At 42.7% G+C, this 19,681-nt stretch overlaps 2 protein-coding genes across 3 annotated transcripts in view; one reads left to right on the forward strand and one right to left on the reverse strand.

The window, feature by feature from the left end:
* Window positions 1-2,263, reverse strand: part of DGLUCY (D-glutamate cyclase) — a 99,922-nt gene extending 97,659 nt beyond the window's left edge. Inside the window, exon 1 of the mRNA XM_084884034.1 lies at window positions 2,216-2,263. The gene's annotated coding sequence lies outside the window, so the exon portion shown is untranslated. The remainder of the gene's footprint in view (window positions 1-2,215) is intronic.
* RPS6KA5 (ribosomal protein S6 kinase A5) overlaps window positions 2,242-19,681 on the forward strand; it is a 120,870-nt gene continuing 103,430 nt past the window's right edge. Inside the window, exon 1 of one of the 2 annotated variants that reach the window (XM_084883895.1) lies at window positions 2,242-2,590. In XM_084883895.1, coding sequence (XP_084740021.1) covers window positions 2,497-2,590 — 94 coding nt within the window. In that variant the 5' untranslated portion in view covers window positions 2,242-2,496. The remainder of the gene's footprint in view (window positions 2,591-19,681) is intronic. The other variant, XM_084883896.1, reaches the window with a different exon arrangement.

A 19,681-nucleotide genomic window follows, 5' to 3' on the forward strand; every position in this document is an offset into this window, starting at 1 on the left:
GAAAATCACTGGGATAAATGTTTCAGGTGGATAAGCCCAGGCAGCTGAGGGCAACTGGAAGGGACTGGGAGGCTTCTCTGCTTAATCCTCCCTGGCGATCTAACCCTGGAGTCTGCAAACTATGGCCTGCGGCTAAATCTGGTTTACTGCCTGTTTGTTTTTTAATGGCCCAAGAGCTAAGAATAGTTTTTATATATTTAAACAGTTGAAAAGAATAAGAATATATTATGACACGTGAAAATTATGTGACATGTAATTGCAATGTCGATAAATCAAGTTTTGTTGGGACACAGATATATCCATTATTTTACTTACTGCTGATGACTGCTTTCAATAGCAGCGTTGAGTAGTTGTGAAAGAGACCACATAGTTAGCAAACCTAAAATATTTACTATTTGGTCCTTTACAGAAAAATGTTGCTGACTTCTAATCTAATCCATGCTTAGTTTAAAAGTACACTTCTATGTGAATGATGTCCAAGTATTCCTCTTTAATTCTCTCTCCTTTGTCCATTCTCATGTCCACTGCCAGAAATTAGGCCCCACAAATTCTATCCTTGAAACGGTATTCTCACCCTGCTATCTTTCTCCTTCTCCCTTTGGTCCATCATTCTCAATGTTTTAAATGGTTGAAACATTTGAACTAAGTAAAATATGCATTGCTTAGCATGGTAATCAATGTCCTCCACCTTTTCAGCTATATCTTTTACATCGCATTTCACCAGCCTTAGCTATCTGCAGGTTGATGCTCATGTGGAGAGCAGCTACAGTGTTTGAACAGGTTCAAGCTTCGGACTAATGAGAGGGCACAGTCCTCTCATGGCAAAGCCGTGTGCAAGTCCTAGCTTGGAGGACAAAGCCCTCCCAGCACAATTATACCCAAAGGCTATAGTTGTAAGCTTGAACCTATGGTCCGAACGTGTGGTCCCACGTGGCTGAGTGATGTGGGCTTGATAGAGTTCAGGTGCATGTAACTGAGTAGATTCAAAACCCAGGAGAATGTTGTAGGTACCATGCCCTTACTTTGCCTCGTGGAATCTGGCTATAAAATAAAGACTCGGCTTGTAGTCTATGGCGTTGTCGCTCTCTCTCCATCAGAGAGGATAGCGTCCCACCCAGACCCAGCTTTTTTTCTCTTGTCTGTCTTTTCTCAGTCCTTCACTGCCCCCTCTTAGGCTCCTCACTGAACCTGGCTGAACTGGTTCAGCACATATGGAACCCAACGTCGGGCTGAGTATGCCATGGGCTTGCTGGCTCACCACATGGTCACAATTATCATTTCTATGAAATGTCTGTTTCTGGTATTTCCATTGTTCCCATCCTTTAAATTGGTTATCTCAAATGCCTCCTCACCCTAAAAGCCTTCCCCAGCATTTCTAACTGAGAATAATTATTGCCATCAATTCGATTCTCTGTTTGTATGACTATTTTATTTCAAATTCTGCTTTTTAGCTTCCTGTGTATATACACAGATGATCTGTTTTTCTCATATTATATTGAAAACTGCTTGGGGAGAGGGGTTATATTTTACTTTATTAACTCTGCATCCTCTTCGTGCCTACTAACGTGTCTTGTACAAAATGCAAATGTGTATCCTTTGCAAAAAGTCCTCATCTAGAGCTGGGGAAGGCTTTTTTGCTAAGAACTCCCTGCATGTAAGCACACATTCCACTTCACTCGTTTAGGGTTCACTACCTTTTTAAGGAACGCTGTCTTCCCGCCCATCACACACCCCTGCGGAGTACCTAGGATCCTAGGTTCCTCCTGCAAACACGTGAGAAGCAATACCCTCAGGGGGCCCCTCTTCTGTCCACCGTGATTGGCGGACCAAACGTTCCAATCAGCCTTCCCGCCTCTTTCAGCGATAGCCAATCACACACCCCGAGCGCCTCCTGGCTACTAGACACTGTTTACTAACAGATAGAAGCTGCGGGGGGTGGGGGGCGTGACCGTTCTGGGGAGGTCAGAGAAGGGAAGGGAAGATCCTGACTGCGCGTGCGCACCGGGGGATGTGGGCGGGGCAAGCCCTCGGATCGCACCAATCGGAGCAGCCGCGCTCCTGCCTGGGCTGCCTCCCCGCCAAGCAACAACAATTCGAGGAGCGGGGGCGGGGCGCGTGCTGAGGCGTCACCGCGGGTTGTCCAATGGGAGTCGCCGCCCAGAGATGCGCGCGCCTTGGGCCCAATCAGCGCCGGCGGCTCGAGTGGCTACGGTACCTTGCTGGCTGTGGGCGGGGCAGCCGGGAGGAGGAGGAGGAGGAGGCGGGGGAGCGCGGGGCGGGTTGGTTGCGCTGTACTAGCGGTGCCAGCTGGAGCGGGAGGAGGCGGAGGAGCGAGGAGCTGCGCGGCCAGAGCGGGAAAGAGACTCCGCTCAGCGTCCGAGTTGTGGAGCCGCCGCGCCCCGGCTCCTGGGGCTGCAGCGGAGGCCGTGAGGGGCCCGGGCGTCCGCCGCCTCCCGCGTCCCCTCGGAGAAGTCTGCGGGATCCGAAAGGGAGAAGATGGAGGAGGAGAGCGGCAGCGGCGCGGGCACCAGCGGGGACAGCGGCGCCACGGGAGAGCAGCTCCTCACTGTCAAGCACGAGCTGCGGACCGGTGAGCGGCCCCGCCCTCTGCCGGCTGGTCCCGCGCGGGGGCGCGCCCGGAGGGCACGCGGGTGCTAGTGGGGCGGGCGGGGGGGGCGCGGGGCCGGGGCGGGGCCTCACGGGTGCATGGGGGGGGGGTGAGACAGGGGGGTAGGGGGTCCCGGGAGGTAGGGGCGCGCCCAGCGGGGAAGGGAGGTCCGAAAGTTTTCCGAGCGGAGCGGCTGGCGCTGGATGTCGGGGCCCGCGGGGCAGCTGATCGCTGCCTGTTGGCCCTGGTCTGCGGGGATGTCTTGGGGCCCCTTTTCCCCCTCCCCGCACAGGTGACACCGCTGTCACGGCATCCTGTTTGGGGTAAAAGGTGCGCCTTTCTCGGGATGCGGTGAACGCTGCTTTGTTTTGGAGCGTGACTTCTCCACCCCGCTGCTTTGCAGGAGGTGGTCCCGGCGGGGGTGTGTGGCATCAGCCCCTGGACCAGATAAAAGGGTGGCTTTTCACGGGTGCAGTCCCTTCGTGAGAGGAAGAGGGATCGCGGGCTCAGGGGACGGCATGCTTTTATTTGCAATGATCGTGAAAAACCTATCCTTGGCCTTGGGTTTCTTTCAAAGGTCTCTTGCGATGAAGGCTCTCAAACCGAGGCACTAGCTGGCTGAAGCGCTTTATGTTCTAAGGTTTGAGATCGCTGGAGTTGTCCCAAGCTTGACACTTGAATTACTGTACTTGATTCCTTGTGTGGGTCCCGGTTGTTCACCTTAGGAAATAGTTATCTGGACGAAATCAGCAAGTTGAGATTTATATTTGTGGCGCCCAGTCTCATAATTAGAGATTTACACCCCCCCCCCCCTCAATTCTGAACAGATACTACTTGAAGAAGTTGTTCATTATTACTGTTCCATGTTCTCGTGGACGTTTATAAAGGTTTTTGATTCAGCTTCGTGGACCTATCAGGATATTCTTTCATTGTGTAGACACTGGTTGTATAGCAGGTTTCACCTTGTTGCTGCTTGGAACAGATTTTAAAGTTAGATCCGTCCCAGTTCTTATAGTTTTCGTTATTTCTAATTTGATTGCCTGTCAGCCTTCCACCGTGCGCCAGTGTGGCAACTTAATTTAAGAGGATGTCAAATGGATGCTTGCTTATCGCATACATTTTTGTGAGTTTATGTATCTTGAGCCAGTTACTCTATAATCTGAGTTCCTAACCTCACCTGTGTAGGTTTGTCTGGTTTGATTTAACTCTCTCAATTTAATAGACAACTGATGTTTTCAAATGTCTATGAAAATATTCATTCAGTAGGCTTATTCAATATTAATATCTGATTTGTGCCAGGCTCAGTGTCATGTGCTTTCTAGTGTGAAGATTTTCAATTTCTCTTTTGTACCTTACATAACGATTTGCTGATTTTTATGTGTAGGATTGTTCTGTACAGCAAAAGCTACTTGAAGTCATAATGCTCCTCAGCCACTGACCATGGTACAACAAGCAGCTTTTTGCTTAAATGACCAAAGAGCAACCTACTTATTAGTCGTCAACCAACTGCTCAGTTTCTGGGTTTTGCAAACAATGCCAGTTTTGTCGAAAACAATGAGTACTGCTTTATTTCCCTTTTTCTACTGTGTGAATCACCAGCTTTAAGTTTGCATTTCAGAAATTTTTCTGATGGATGGTGAGATTGTGCTGAATTCATTAGTGCTGTTAACTGTCAAAGGAAATGAACAGTTCGTTTTGATTCCTTGCCGAACATTGGAAGGACTGACCGGATATAGTGGTCAAAAACACTGCTAAAATAGGACTTGAAAAATTCACGCATCTTCAGCCAACTGTGCTCCTGTTGGCACATGATGCCACATAGACGACAGAGTAATCTGATCTGACAGTGGTCCCTTGCTTCTCAAAATGTGGACAAGGATTTAGCCATATCAAGTCAGCAGTTGGTGATTGCCCATTTGTGCCCAAAAGCTGTATTGTGTGCCACAGGATGAGTGAAAAGGCATTAAAATCACATGCAAGACATGGAAATGGTTTCAGTTTTGTAGCCTAAAGTCGCGTAGTATACCTGGACATGGGATTGGAAGACTTCACTCTAAATCTCAGCTCTGCTGCTGACTCGCTGTGTAGCCTTCCACAAGTCTCTTCACTCTTTCAGACTCACTTCTCTCATCTACAAAACGTGAAACGTGAATAAGACCCCATTGGAAAAGTGTTACGTGGGTTACTTGGCACTGGGGAGATGTTGGTTGAATGAAAACCTGAAAATCATTCCATAACAGTATCTTTTCTTTAAGTGTGAATTAATTCAGTGTAACTTGGAAAACAGATTACTCATTGGGTGCTCAGGCTGTGTCACAGTGCCAGGCTATCATCTTTTTCTGTGCATGTCTTCTGGAGTAGCGTGTGAACTCCGCATCATCCCTGTTGCTGTTCAGCAGCCTGCGCATATCTCTTTAATAGCATCTAACACACACACTGTACAATCAATTTACTTGTCTGTGCGATCCTGTAAGGTCCTTGGGACTTGTTTTTTGAACATATCCCATGTCAATTTTCAGCCCCTGGTATGTGTTAAGTATTCATTTGTTGAATGAATTCATTGAATGGATGAAAAACCAGGACAAGTCTAAGTATTTCCAGTACCTTGGATATATTAGGTGGTTGATAAATTGATGACAGTGACTATAAAAGCTGAAGAATGAAGAGTAAAGAGTTGATTGGACCTGTTAAACCTGCGTTTCTCGAGCACTTTGTTTTCTAGTTTAGGTGGTACTGATGATCCCAAAAATGACTAAGAAAATGTTTTGATTTTAGGGGAGGAAACCAAGTAAACCAGTAATTAGGATACATTATCATCTGTAATAATAAGAGCATATTATGCTAATTAAACCGGACAGCCTGGATGTCATTCTGAACCTCCTTCCAGATGAAGCCGAGGCAACAGGTGGAAGCCACAATGTTTTTTAAGTTAAATAGCTTTTTTTGAAATATCTATATCTATATCTATATGTCTATATCTATATGTCTATGTCTATATCTATATCTATATCTATATCTATATCTATATCTATATCTATATATGTCTAAGCGACCGAACAACTAAATGAGGGTCAGTATGACACATGCTGACCGCCAGGAGGAAGATGCTCAACGCAGGAGCTGCCCCTTGGTGGTCAGTGTGCTCCCACAGCCAACCTCCTGTGGCCTTGTTCCTTGGCCGGCCAACCTCCTGTGGCCCTGATAAGGCCCGATCCCAGTCAGGCCAAGGGACCCCACCTGTGCACAAATTCATGCACTGGGCCTCTAGGTTACATAATATAAAAATCTACTTGTTTTAAGTGTACAATCTAGTGAATTTTAGTATATTTATAGTTATACAGCCATCACCACAATCTGATTTTAGACCATTTCCATCACTTTAAAAAAGGAACGTCTTACCTATTTATATCAGTCACTCTACATTCCTACCACCCATCCCCAGCCCTAGGCAACCAGTAATTCTACTTTCTCTCTATATTTACCTAGGGATAATATAATGGAATGGAATTTTACAATATGTGGTCTTTACAACTGGCTTCTTTTACAGAACACAGTGTTTTCAAGATTCCTCCATGTCGTAGTATGTATCAGCACTACCCTTTTTTAAATTGACAGGTGGTATTCAATTGTATGGCTATACCATATTTTGTGTATCCATTCAAGAGTTGATTGACATTTGGGTTGTTTTCACCTTTGGCTTTTGTGAATAATGCTGCTCTGTACATTTGTGTACAAGTTTTTTTGTGGACCTGTGTTTTCATTGCTCTTGGGTAGATACTAAGAGTAAAATTACTGCATTACATGGTAAGTCTGTGTTTATTTTTGTAAGTTTTCCAAGGTAGCTGAACTAGTTTACAGTCCCATAAATAATGTATAGTGGCTCAAATTTTTCCACATCCTTGTCAACACTTGTTATTGTCTGTCTTTTTGCTTATAGCCATCATAGTGTGTGTGAAGTGGTATTGATAGTTTGACTTGTTTTTCCATCATGACTAATGATGTTGAGCATCATTTCATGTGCTTATCGGTATTTGCATATCTTTGGGGAATGGTCTATTACAATCCTTAGCCTATTTTTCAGTTGGTTCATTTGTCTTTTAATTATTGAGATGTGAGAGTTCTTTAAGTATTCTACATACAAGTCTCTTGTCAGATATACAAGCTGGGGCCAAAAGTAGGTTTGCAGCTGGGAGTACATGAAACACAGAGTTTATTCTTTTTTTCTTTTTTTTTCTAAATATATTTTATTGATTTTTTTTTTTTTTTTTACACAGAGGAAGAGAGGGATAGAGTGTTAGAAACATCGATGAGAGAGAATCATTGATTAGCTGCCTCTTGCACACCCCCCACTGGGGATGTGCCCGCAACCAAGGAACATGCCCTTGACCGGAATCGAACCCAGGACCTTTCAGTCCGCAGGCCGACGCTCTATCCATTGAGCCAAACCAGTTTCGGCCAGAGTTTATTCTTGTATTATTATTTATCCTCTCTAATAAAGAGGGAATATGCAAATAGACCCTCACACCTTCACAAATATGATGGCGCCCATAGCCACAAGATGGCGACACCCAGTCCCCTCAGCCCCACTGAAGTCCCCAAGTCCTGCATGGGGTGTGGCTGGACCCGCCCTCAACCCCCCAGCTATCCAGTTCTGGCCCAAGGCACAGGCAAGCCTTGGATGGCGACTGCCCAGCCGCCTAGGGTCAGCCCAAGGTGCAGTGGATATTGTGTTGTTGGCCTACAGGCGGTTGCTCAGTCGACCCCCAAGGCGCAGGCAAGCCTCAGAGCCACCTGAGGCTCAGGTAACCAGGGCCAGCCGAGACTTGTGCTGCCGGCAGTGGCAGCAGCACAGGTGTGATTGGGGGAGTTACCTTCACCTCTGAGGGCAACCAGACTGTGAAAGGGGGCATGCCGGGCTGAGGGACCCTCCCGCCCCCCCCTTCCAGTGCATGAATTCTTATGCACTGGGCCGCTAGTTATTGTATAATTTTCCATACGAAACAACTGTAAGCCTATTTTTGCCCCACCCTGTGTTTTTTTTTTTTTTTTCTTAATATTTGGATTACTATGGAAATCTTGATATAGACAAAAGTCAGGAGGAGTGGGGATTTACTTTAAAAGATAATTCTGTTTTACTAAAGATTCATGATTGAATCCCATTGAAAATAAGTTACCTGGTGCTTTTTTAATATCACTATTTATAGCAATTTAATTTATAATTAGCTCTTTAGGAACATAACGATTTACATTAAGACACTTTGAGCCCTACCTGGTTTGCCTCAGTGGATAGAGTGTCAGCCTTTAGACCAAAGGGTCCTAGGTTCGATTGTGGTCAAGGGTATGTACCTTGGTTGCAGGCTTCTCCCTGGCCCAGGGCTCATGCAGGAGGCAACCAATTGGTGTGTTTCTCTCACATAGGTGTTTCTCTGTCTTTCCCTCTCTCTTCCACTTTTCCTAAAGATCAAAGGAAAAATATCCTCGGGTGAGGATTAACAACAACAACAAAACCAAAACAACAACAAAAGACACTTTGAAAGATTTTAGTGATAATCCTAGTTATCTGTGAGAACTCAACTCTCTTTGTTATACAAGCGTAAATACTGTATATGTATCTGTCTTCCTGTGAATATTCTTATAGTACTTTTCCATTTATTCTCACACTTTCCTTGCATGAGAAGAGTAGGCAGAATGTGTGCTCTATCTTTAGTTTTATAGGGTACACTAAGAAGGTTAAAAATATAAATAGGTTAATGATAGTATCCTAGCTTAATTCCCTAGAGTCTCTAGACCTTAAAGAAAAATCTCTTAACTTTCTGCCACTAGTTTTAGAGATTAAGAAAATGATCTACTTGGGCAAAGGAGGTACTATCTCAGCTCTTAAGTAAGAGAGGGTCAAATATATTTTGTATTTGTAGTGCATAATGGGAAAAACCTTCTCAGTGGTGTCTTCTGTTGTAGCAAACACTCTATATTAACCTCTATTGCAATGCAAGGAAGAATCTGAAACCACAGATTCCTGGAGACATGAGATAAAAAAAAGATGATGCTTGGTGAAAATTTCTCTAGGGAACATCTAACATATTATCATGTGTTGACTGAAGCCTACAATTAAATACACTAGTGAGAGATGTCAATCCTAAAATGCAGCAGGAGGGAGGGGTTTTCATAGTTATCTCCATAATGATTTATAGATCTCTTTATGCCAGTGATTTTCAGCCTTTCTCATCTCATGGCACACTAAAATTTTTATTTTTTTTTGCCAGTGTGACAAAAAAAAGGGGGGTGTAATTTTGATTCATTCACACGAGACCACTATTATTGTGTTGGCTGTTGTCATTTTTTAGATTTGACAATCTAAGGGAAAAGAGGTCAATGTCCTTGTTTGCTGGGGAAAATGAATGGGGTCTAAAATAGAATTTTGCCCTCATTGTGTTTGTCTTTAGCGATACCTGTTTGGCCTCAGATATGGCTGTTTGCATGAAAATCATATAAGTTCTCGGACTTTATATATTTCTAAAGTGGTAAGTGAGCTGGCTGTCGCACTTAAAACAAAAGAAATTGAAGTGACATCATCCCCTGTGACTGCAGGGAAAATAAAGAGGCAAAGTACCTGACTTTTAGTACAGAACTTGTATTGCGGTTATTTTATTTCACACGAGTTTTTGTGTAGGTGTGCTTCTTTTTATGTAATCAGTGTGTTCATGGCAAAAAGTTGTATAAACCAGCGGTCGCCAACCTTTCGGATCTCATGGACCACCCGTGGTCCGTGGACCACCGCTTGGCAACTGTTGCTCCAAATGTTTCCTTATAAACAGTATTTTTGTAGTATATTAAGTTATTTGGAATGCAGAAGGTGAGTATTATTAACTATTGCTTAAAAATACTTTGGGTTAAATTCTCCATTTGTGGCTTTACACTTTTTTTATTGTTGTTAATCCTCACTTTGAGGATATTTTTCCATTGCTTTTCAGAGAGTGGAGGGAGGGAGAGAGGGAGAAAAAGAGAGAGAGACAGACAGACAGACAGACAGACAAACATTATTGTGAGAGAGATATATTGATTGGTTGCCTCCCAACTAAGGTACATGCCCTTGACCAGTAAGTGAACCCGCAAACCTTCAAGGCATTGGCTAATGTTCTAACCATTTAGCAACACCTGCCAGGGCGTGTGGCTTACTTTTACTATGTAGATTTGGCCTTATAGTGCTATTTTCTGACCGCATCCTTACAATTTAGGTAGCTTCAAACAAGTAAATGATAAAGTCTTGTATCTGAATAAAGACGACACCACCACCATCAGCAATATCTAGGTCCAGACCCTGAAACCTGTGAATGTTTCCTTACATCGCAGGGGGACCTTGCAAGTGTGATTCAGCTAAGGATTTTAAGATGAGAAAGAGAATCCTGAAATATCTAAGTGGGTTGAATGTAAACTCAGGGTGCTTATAAGAGGAAGCCAGGAGAGGCAGAGTCAGAGAAGGTGATGTGAAGATGGAAGGTGCAGGAGAGAGAGAGTTGTGATTGAAAACAGAGATTGTTGGAGTTTGCTATTGCTGGAGGGGCTGTGAGCCAAGAAGCAGGAGAGCCTCTAGAAGCTAGGAGCAGGTATCCCAGGGTGTCTAAAAGGAACATAGCTCTCCTGTCCCCTTGATTTTAGCTCCATATAACCCAGTTTCAGACTTCTGATCTCCAGAACCATAAGGAAACAAATTTATTTATTTATTTTTATTGATTTCAGGGAGATAGAGATGAAAACATCAATGATGAAAGAGAATCATTTGATCAGCTGCTGGGGATCAAGCCCATCATAGGTCAGTGCTCTACCACTGAGCCACACTGGCTGGGCGTAAGAAAACAAATTTAAACCATGATGCTTATGTTAATTATTTTGCAGCAGTAATAGGCAACTAATACGTGTTGATTAAGATTGGATAAGCCAAGAGGTAATTTTACCCCAGGCCCTGGTAACTGAATATGATAGCAATGTAAAGCAGTTAGGTATTTATACCACTATTTTAGTAGAAAATGATGACAAGTGTTGTGCTTAGTAGAAGTACAATGCTGTCCTCTCTAAAGGAATCCAAGAAGACATTCCTTTCTGGTCTTGGAACAAGCCTAAGCTGCTTTGACCAGCTGTTCTGTTTTGCATAGGAATCCTCTGAAGTGGGTCTCTGAGCAGAACCCTTTTATCAAGTTGGTGGCTAGAAAGCTTCAAATCTCAGGCCTACACCACATAAAGTTGTGGCCTGGCATGCATCCTGAGCCTCTTCCGGGTACCATTTTATGTGCCAGTACTTTTTATTTCTCTTCCTTCTTTTGTTATGCTTTAGTTAATCTAAGCAATTGGCCTTAAATCTCTTCTGGACCAAGGTAGGGGTTGGGTAACTATATAATAAAATAAATACACATATACATACCTGTGTACATGCCGTGGATAATATGGGAAGGTACTTGACCTTCTCTCCAGTGTTCTGCTTCTTAAATAAAATCTCTGTCATATGGTGTTTGCACTATTTTTATATTTCTCCAAACGTGGAAAAAAGTGGGTCTCTAATTAATTAATAGCACGTTGAGTTTTTAAAAAAACAAACACATAATGAAACATCAGTAAAATAGAGGCATGCTTTTAAAGAAGAATTCTAGTGCCCCATTCTAGAGCTGGGGCGTGCACACAGGGCTGTCCTGCACCTGCAGTTTTCTACGTTAGTGGAATATCCAGTCATTAACTGGAAAAGTTAGTCGAGTGAAGCATTCTGTCCTCTAGCCACATCAGTTATCTGGAGTGGACTTATATTCATTTTTCTAAGAGGAAAAGCTGATTAAAATGTGTAATAAAGGTAATGTTTCCCTTCGTATCTAAATATGATGCTGCTTTAGGAGGACATGAACACCGAAAATTAAAGGTAGATTTCCAATAGTCCTTTCCCGTGAACTTGCACCTGCTTTTCCTTTAGGTATAAAAGGCATTTGTTTGTCAGGAAACACCATAATTAGGTAAAAAAAAAAAAAAAAAAAGGCATTTGTTTGTCAGGAAACACCACAGTTGGGGTCATGCACATAGCAACTCATACTTTCAACCTAATTTTGCCATGTATAAGTTGGGCAAACAGCCACAGGTTTTTTTCACCCATTAAAGATTTGTTGAATTCAGGCCTTGTACCAAATGTTGGGTTTTAGCAGGGAGCAAATTAGGCATGGCTCTGCCCTCATTTAATGACACTTAACAGAAAGACTTTACAGACATAATCATGGAATTCACTATGGCAATTGTGATAAACTCTATGAAGAAGATACAGGATTCTGTGAGTTTCTAACAGGGTGACCTGGCACTCTAAGGCAGTGACGTTCAAGTAATGACCTTGTTATTATGGGGTGCTGAGTGGGGGAATAAAGCATTTCTGCCAAAGGAAGCAGCACAGATGGTCCTGAAGGGAAAATGGCTAGGCTCATCGGGGTTACAGAGGAAAGGCCTCTTGTCCAAGAAAGGTGTCAGGTCCAAGCATGAGAATCACAGGGAATGGGCCTGGGAAGGTAGCCAGGGATAGTTCATGCAGGGTTTTGTAGATTATGATGAGGTGTTCGGGCACTGCCCTGAGGCCCAGTGCTAAGCCATTGAAGGAGTTTTTAGAGAAGTACTTTGCTTTGTAAAAAATGACTGCCATTGATGTGAAAAGAAAGGGAGGAAAGATTAAGGGAGACTAGATGATAGGAGGCTATTGCAGAAGTTCAGAGGGGATATGCAGGTTTTGGTTAGGTAACAATCAGAAATTAAGGATTGTGGCCTGGCTGGTATGGATCAGTGGTTGAGCATCATCCCTTGAATCAGGAGGTTATGGTTTGATTCCCAGTCAGGACACGTGATTAAAGAGAGAGACTTAGCCAGAGATGAATGGGGGACTTGGGAGTAGAAGTGTTATTTATTGTTGTTTTAAGTCAAATGATCCTAGAACATGCTTAAATACCACTAGTTTGGATCCATGAGAGAGAGATTGAAACTACACATAGGAGGGGATAGCTCACAGCATCAAGGTCCCTGGGAAGGGGATCCTGGGAACAGGGTGATGGCGGTGGTGGTGAGATTGGCCTCAGATAAGAGAAGGCCCTATTGTAACAGGAAGGAGGAGGGAGGAGGGAGAAGGTACAAGTGCATTTGTAGATTTGATGGCAGGAATATAGGGGAGTTTTGAGTTTACGGATTTTTCCCCCCTATGAATTGTGAAGAAAAGGCAATTCTTCATTCAAGAAGAAAAAAGTACTTTCATTATTTTAAAAATTGTTATTCTGGCCTTTTAAAATTATATAAAATTTTAAAATTATATAAAATTTTAAAAGCTATAGATAAAACACACAAGTTGACACAAAATTTACATGCTACCAAGTGAAACTTTTTAGAACAAGTTAGATAAAGGTTTTCAGGCACAGCCATTGAAGTGCTCTGTGCTTTCTATAGAGGTCAGTTCCTGAACATGTTCTCTAGATCATGCCAGAAATCTTAGTAAGCATCATGTTCTTTTTCTTCTTTTCAAAGTGTTTTATATTTAGTTCAGTTCTAAGTTAAATTTATTTGGTACCCATATTGGGGGTGGGGTGGGGGAAGGCTGTTTGTTACCGCTTTATAAGCATTTGTTTTCTTATTGACTCAGTTTTCATGTTGGCTCAATCATGTATTCCCAAAATCAGTTGGGTTCAGTAAACATTGCTGTTTCATACACCAAAAAAGTACAGTGAGTCTTAAGGGTAGGTGACTAGGCCACAGGAGAAAAGTGGGCTGCGTTATTTTAAAGTGCACGGATATTAAATTTAACTTGTTCTGCCACAGCGGCATACTGTCCAGGGACATGGTTTGAGGCGCAACCACAAATCTAAACAGCTTCAGAATAGCTTGCCACCTGGCAGTTAAAAGGAACTTAATGTGCTAGCTATTTAGCTTATTTTCAAGTTTATTTCCTAGAATTGAGCTAATTGGAGCCTGCAGACAGGGGTTAAAGATTTTAGATTTCAGAGTTATGTATGTGCTGACCAACCTATGCAGGATAACCCCTAAATTAGAGCTTATCTGGTAAATTGTTTTGTATATGTATTTTCCCCTGACAAAAAAGAAAAAAAGCCAAACTAGCACAGGAAAGGCTGTTTTTCTCACTGCATGCAATTGTCACCTTTTGACTAAAATTAAATTAGTTCAAGCAGCTTATGTTGTTGTAATGTTGAATAAGAAAAGGCAAAGGTTTTAAAATCCTTGCTAGAGGATATGTTTTTATTGATTTGAAAGAGAGAGAAAGGGGGTAAGGAGGAAAGCGGAGGGGGTGGAGAAGAACATCAATGAAAAGAGAGAAACATCAATTGGTTGCCTCCCGGATGCATTTCAACTGGGGATTGAACCCACAACCTAGGTATGTGCCCTCACTGGAAATCATTTGGTGCAATGGGCGATGCTCAACTGACTGAATTACTGGCCAGAGTGAAAAGACAAGGTTTTATAAGAAAAATCATTTTTTAGCTTTATTAGATTGGTCCAACAGATTAGATGCTAAACACATATTTCCTAGGTAGTATATTAAAAACAGATCCAAACATATTAAATAAAGATGATTGAGTCAGATTGTGCTCTTACATCTCTTTTTGAAATCCTCCACTTACTTTTTCTCCCCTTCCTCTGATCCTCAAACTATTCTTCCCACAAACACAATCTAGTTTTTGCTGTTACCCCCCTTTTCACCAGTTTTTGAAAGAGCAGTTTATACTAGCTGTTTCTACTTCATCTCCCTCTTTCACTGCCCTTCATCCCTCTGCTGTGGCTTACATGTTGGTAATCCACTGTCTGCCTGCTTTTCTTATAATTGGGAAATCAGATATTATCAAGGCTTGACTACCATCCAAGTCTCTGTTTTTGCTTAGATCTCTTGAGTTTTTATTAGTTACGTCCAACTGTCTACTGAATGTAAAACATTTGGATAGCTCACATGTACTTTACTCTCTCAAGTTGAATAATGCCTTTTCCTCCAGTTTTCTGTATTTTATTCAGTGTCTTGCCATTCTCCATCCTGCCAGGACCCTTCCTCTACCTTACTTTCTCCCTGCCTACTAATTTGCTCTTCCAGTTGTGTATCTAACTCTGAAATATCTCCTTTATCTGTGTCTTGTTCACCATCACCACTACATAGTCTTAGTTCAGTGTCTAATCTAATGACTATAGCTATCATTTATTGTGCTTTATGTGTTAGGTACTCTGCCAAGCATTTTGCATGGCTCATTTAATTTTTTTTTTTTTTTTTACAATGTAAAGAACATCTGTATATATAAAAGCCTAAGCAACTGTCTGATCGGTAGCTATGACACATACTGACCATCTGGGGGGCAGATTCTCAACTCAGGAATGGAAACCACAGGCATGAAAACATGCAACAGACTGATGAATCTCAGAGGAAAGGAGGAAGGGGGGGGAGATTAACCAAAGATTTTTATAGGTATACTAGAGGCCCAGTGCATGGATTTGTGCACCAGTGGGGTCCCTTGGCCTGGCCTGCACCCTCTTGCAATCTGGGATCCCTCAGGGGATGTTGGAGAGCTGGTTTCAGCCTGAACCCCGCAGGATAGTATGCTGAGGTTATGTAAGAAAATTTTTAGGAAATACATACTGAAATATTAAGGGGGTATAGATGCATGATGTGCACAAAGTACTCTGAAGTAGATCAGAAAAAGTAAGTATTATGAATTCGAGTGTGTATGTGTGTGTGTGAGTGTATGAGTAGGAGAAAACAAATGTGGCAGAATGTTAAAAATTGATTGTGAATATAGGAGGTGTCTGTTATTTTTGCAATTTTGAATTTTGAAATCATCTATATATAAAAGCTTAAGCAACCATTATGACTAAACGACCTGTCAACCTGTCGCTATGATGCTTACTGACCACCAAGGGGCAGAAGCTTAGAGCCGGAGCTTCCCCCTGGTGGTCAGTGCGCTCCCACAGCCAACCTCCCGCAGCCCTTTCCCCTGGCTGGCAAACCTCCAATAGGACTCGATCGCCAGCCAGGCCAAGGGACCCCACCTGCGCATGAATTTGTGCACCGGTCCTCTAGTTGTAAAATAAAACAAAAAATGTAAACGGCCAGGGAACACTATAATTATGTTTAGAAGCACAAAAGATCCTGAAACTTTTTACATGGCAACATAATTGTACTGATACCCTTGCCATAAAATTAGAAGTGTTAATTGCTTAATTTGGTTTCAGGGGAATGGGTTATGCAATTCATGTTTGAAATAAGCAGAGGAGGGCACGGCAGGGGAGTGGCATGGGGCTGTAGAGCTCTAGGCCTTGTATTCCCTCCAGGGCACTCCTTGGCCTTTTTCTTCTAAATTCCAGACTTGTGTTGGAGAAAACATAGTTAAAACTGAAGTAGAAGAGGAAGAATGGGACAAGACAGGATGAATTTAGTTCTTCTGGTTCCCAGTGTTCATAGAATGAAATTAGATAGTTCACTCTGAGTTACTATTAACTTTTTAAAGAGTAGGATTATTCTTGTAAAACGAGTTGGCAGTAGCCCTATGAAAGTTTATAGTTGTAAGTACACATTATTGCAAACTGATATTTGATTCAAAGCTGCTACATTTAACTGTTAATAGAAACCAAATTGGCACTATTAGCAGCATGTAGTCTGGGAAATAGAGAAAAGGAAAGGGTGTTGATAAAGTACTTTTTCACAATAGAATTAAGTGTGAAGGTGACAATAGAATTGCAGTGGGAAAATGAGGTTATGACTAAGGAGAAACAAAATGCTGCTCTGTTTTCTTACATCATAATGAAATCTGATCCTCTGGAATATTACTTTGGACTATTATAAACTATTTTATTGCTTGCATGGGAGGTATAATCTAAACTATATCAACAAACACCAAAATAATTCGCCATACTGTAATGGTTTGAGTTTTTATCATTTATGTTTAATTTTTTGCTTGCCAAGATACTGAAGCATGAACTTCTATTGTAAATGAAGGTATCAACTTAAGAATAAGGAAAGCCATGCGAGTGTAAATAATGCCGTTCTGTTCTTTGTCTAGAGTTTGGTTTGAAGCGTAATTGTCTTTAAACTATCATATCATAATTATAAACTAACACTAAAGGAACTTGCTTTTGAAAATAAGTCATAAAAGCTTCTATGCAATACTTTTAATGTGCTATATTGTTCCCTAAATTATTTTTGTCTTCACATTTTTGTGTTTATTAACTTCAGTCATATGGCATGGCATGGCCTGGACATGAAGTTTCCTAGTTGACTATTCTTTTAAAGCTATCCTATCTAATAAAAGAGTAATGTGCAAATTAACAATCACTCCGCTGTACCCACCAGCCACTCCCACCAGTCAATCAGAGCAAGTATGCAAATTAACCCCAACCAAGATGGCTGCGGCCACTGAGCCAGTAGGAGGGAGGCTTAGGTTTCCCTTGGTGATAGAGGAAGCTAAGCTTTCCACACACCCTGATGGGCCCAGGCCTCCACTCAAGGGTACAAAGTTTCAATTATAGAAGATAAATAAATTCCAACAGAAATGGCGGCAGCCACGGAGCTGGAAGAGCATGAGGCTAGGGTTGCCCCTGGTAATAGAGGAAGCCAAGTTTTTGCAGCCCTGGCTGGTCCAGGCCTCCACTTAAGGCTACAAGTTTCAATTATAGAAGATAAATAAGCTCCATATACCAGGGCCTCTTCTTGGGTTGCCCGGGGTGTGTGGCCGGCCTGCAAGCTGCCACAGGCCCCTCGCCCAGGCTGCCCGACGCCCCAAGGAAGCCCCCACCCTGATTTGGGACACCCTTCAGGGCAAACCAACTGGCCCCCACACATGCACCAGGCCTCTATCCTATCTAATAAAAAGAGTAATATGCAGATTGACCATCACTCCAACACTCAAGATGGCTGCCCCCATGGGGTCAAAAATCCTGCCCCCATGTGCACAATATGGCCAGCAGGGGAGGGCAGTTGGGAGGCACCAGGCCTGCAAGGGAGGGAAGTTGGGGGCGATCAAGCCTGCAGGTGAGGGGAGGGCAGTTAGGGGTGGCAGGGCCTGCAGGGAAGGGCAGTTGGGAGGGACCCAGGCCTGCAGGGGAGAGCAGTTGGGGGTGACTAGGCCTGCAGGGGAGAGCAGTTGGGGGTGATCAGGCCTGCAGGGGAGGGCAGTTAGGGCAATCAGGCTGGCAGAGGAGTGGCTAGGGGGTGATCAGAAGTGGTTAGGGGCAATTAGGAAGGCAGGCGAGCAGTTGAGAGTCAGCAGTCCTGGATTGTGAGAGTATGATTGGGCCTAAACGGGCAGTCTGACATCCCTCAAGGGGTCCCAGATTGAAGAGGGTGCAGGCTGGGCTGAGGGATACTCCTCCCTGCTCACGTGCACGAATTTTGTGCACTGGGCCTCTAATAATTTTATAATTTTAGAAATTTTAAATGTTTTCACGTTGCCCTTAGTAGTATTAGTGAATAAGGTATAAGGGAACCTACTTTTTCCATTCTTCCCCTGATTCAGTACCTTGTCTAGCCTTTATTGTTTCTGGCCTCGAATAATGCACCAACCTCTTTGTTGGCTTTACTGTCTCCCATGTGAATTCTTTCTAGTTCATCTTCCACACTACTGCTGGTGGTCTTTCTCTGTTATAGATCATAATAAAAGAAAAGTTTTAAAAAGATAAATGTGATCTTTTTCATACCAGTATTTGGAAATTAGAGGTTAATGATGATTTCATCAATACTGAAGGTGCTAGAAAGGGGAAGGTGAAACTAGTTATTGAGGAATAGGGAATTTGGGCCAAGACTGAAACTCCTTTCTTTACCAAAAACAGGAACTTTTTTATTATCTTGTTAGGCTTTGTTTCCTTTTACTTATTTTTCAATTGATGAGCTACTGTTTCAAAGAGAGAAAAAAATATCTGAAAATTGAATGAGGTTTTGTGTGTGACAATGTTTAAGTTTTAGAAGTTGATGGTGTTCTGTAGATCCTCGACTTACAACAAATTATGGCTTATTTTGGTTTCAGCTGAAATAGCTGTAAGTTTATCTTCTTCCTGTTGCATTTACAACTAAATCTCACAATGTCGCTTTTTGTAATTGTTCTCCTTTTCTTCTGAAATGAAAAAATAGTCAGAAAACCATTGACAAGGTAATGGTATACTACTCCAGTGTCGTATGTATTGCTGTTAATGACCTGTTCCTTGATGGTGGCAAATAGGGTTCAATGCTGGATCATTATGTTGGGTTTTTTTTGTGCGCTCTGATTTCATGCATATGCTATAATTATAATCACAAAAGACTGATGTATAAACCCAAGTGACACTCTCTCAACTTACAGTGGGAATAAGTACATGAAATATTTGTGTAGAGTTATACCGGATTTTGGTTCAGCAACCTTGGTACTTGAGTTCCGGCTGAGGAAGAATTCAGAGGCAAGACTCAAATACAAGCAAAAGTTTATTTAGAAAGTCAGTGCGCTCCCACAGGGGGAGCGCTGCTCCACCTGAAGCCGGGTTCACTGCTGAGGAGCACAGCAGCTGTGGCGGGAGCCTCCCTGTGGAAGTAAGGAGGTGAAAGAAGCGAGCCAGTTGAGCTGCATGGGCTCGGGGGACAAGTTGCAGAGGGGTAATTGATTAAATCATTGGCCATTGCTGATTAGTTTAAACCCAGCAGGGAGAAGGTTAGAGGGGAAAGCTGAAAGTCCTAGGTTTTTTTCTAGCAACCAGCCACTCATCCTGAAGCTATCTAGGGGCTGGGCTCCAAGCCACCAATTATCTCACTAGCATACAAAAGACACAACACCACTCTGGAGATTCCTAAACTTGAGGAGTTGTATGCTAGGAATTAGGGACAGAGATAAAATATACAAGGTTTCCCCAAAAATGTATAAACACTGTAACAGCTGATAGCTCAATTTTGAAAATGAAATGTATTTTTTTTTTAAATATATATATTTTATTGATTTTGTACAGAGAGGAATTGAGAGGGACAGAGAGTTAGAAACATCGATGAGAAAGAATCATCCATCAGCTGCCTCTTGCACACCCCCTACTGGAGATGTGCCCGCAACCAAGGTACATGCCCTT

The sequence above is a fragment of the Pipistrellus hanaki genome (genome assembly GCF_964339955.1).
Source record: "Pipistrellus hanaki genome assembly, chromosome: 1".
Classification (NCBI taxonomy): Eukaryota; Metazoa; Chordata; class Mammalia; order Chiroptera; family Vespertilionidae; genus Pipistrellus; species Pipistrellus hanaki.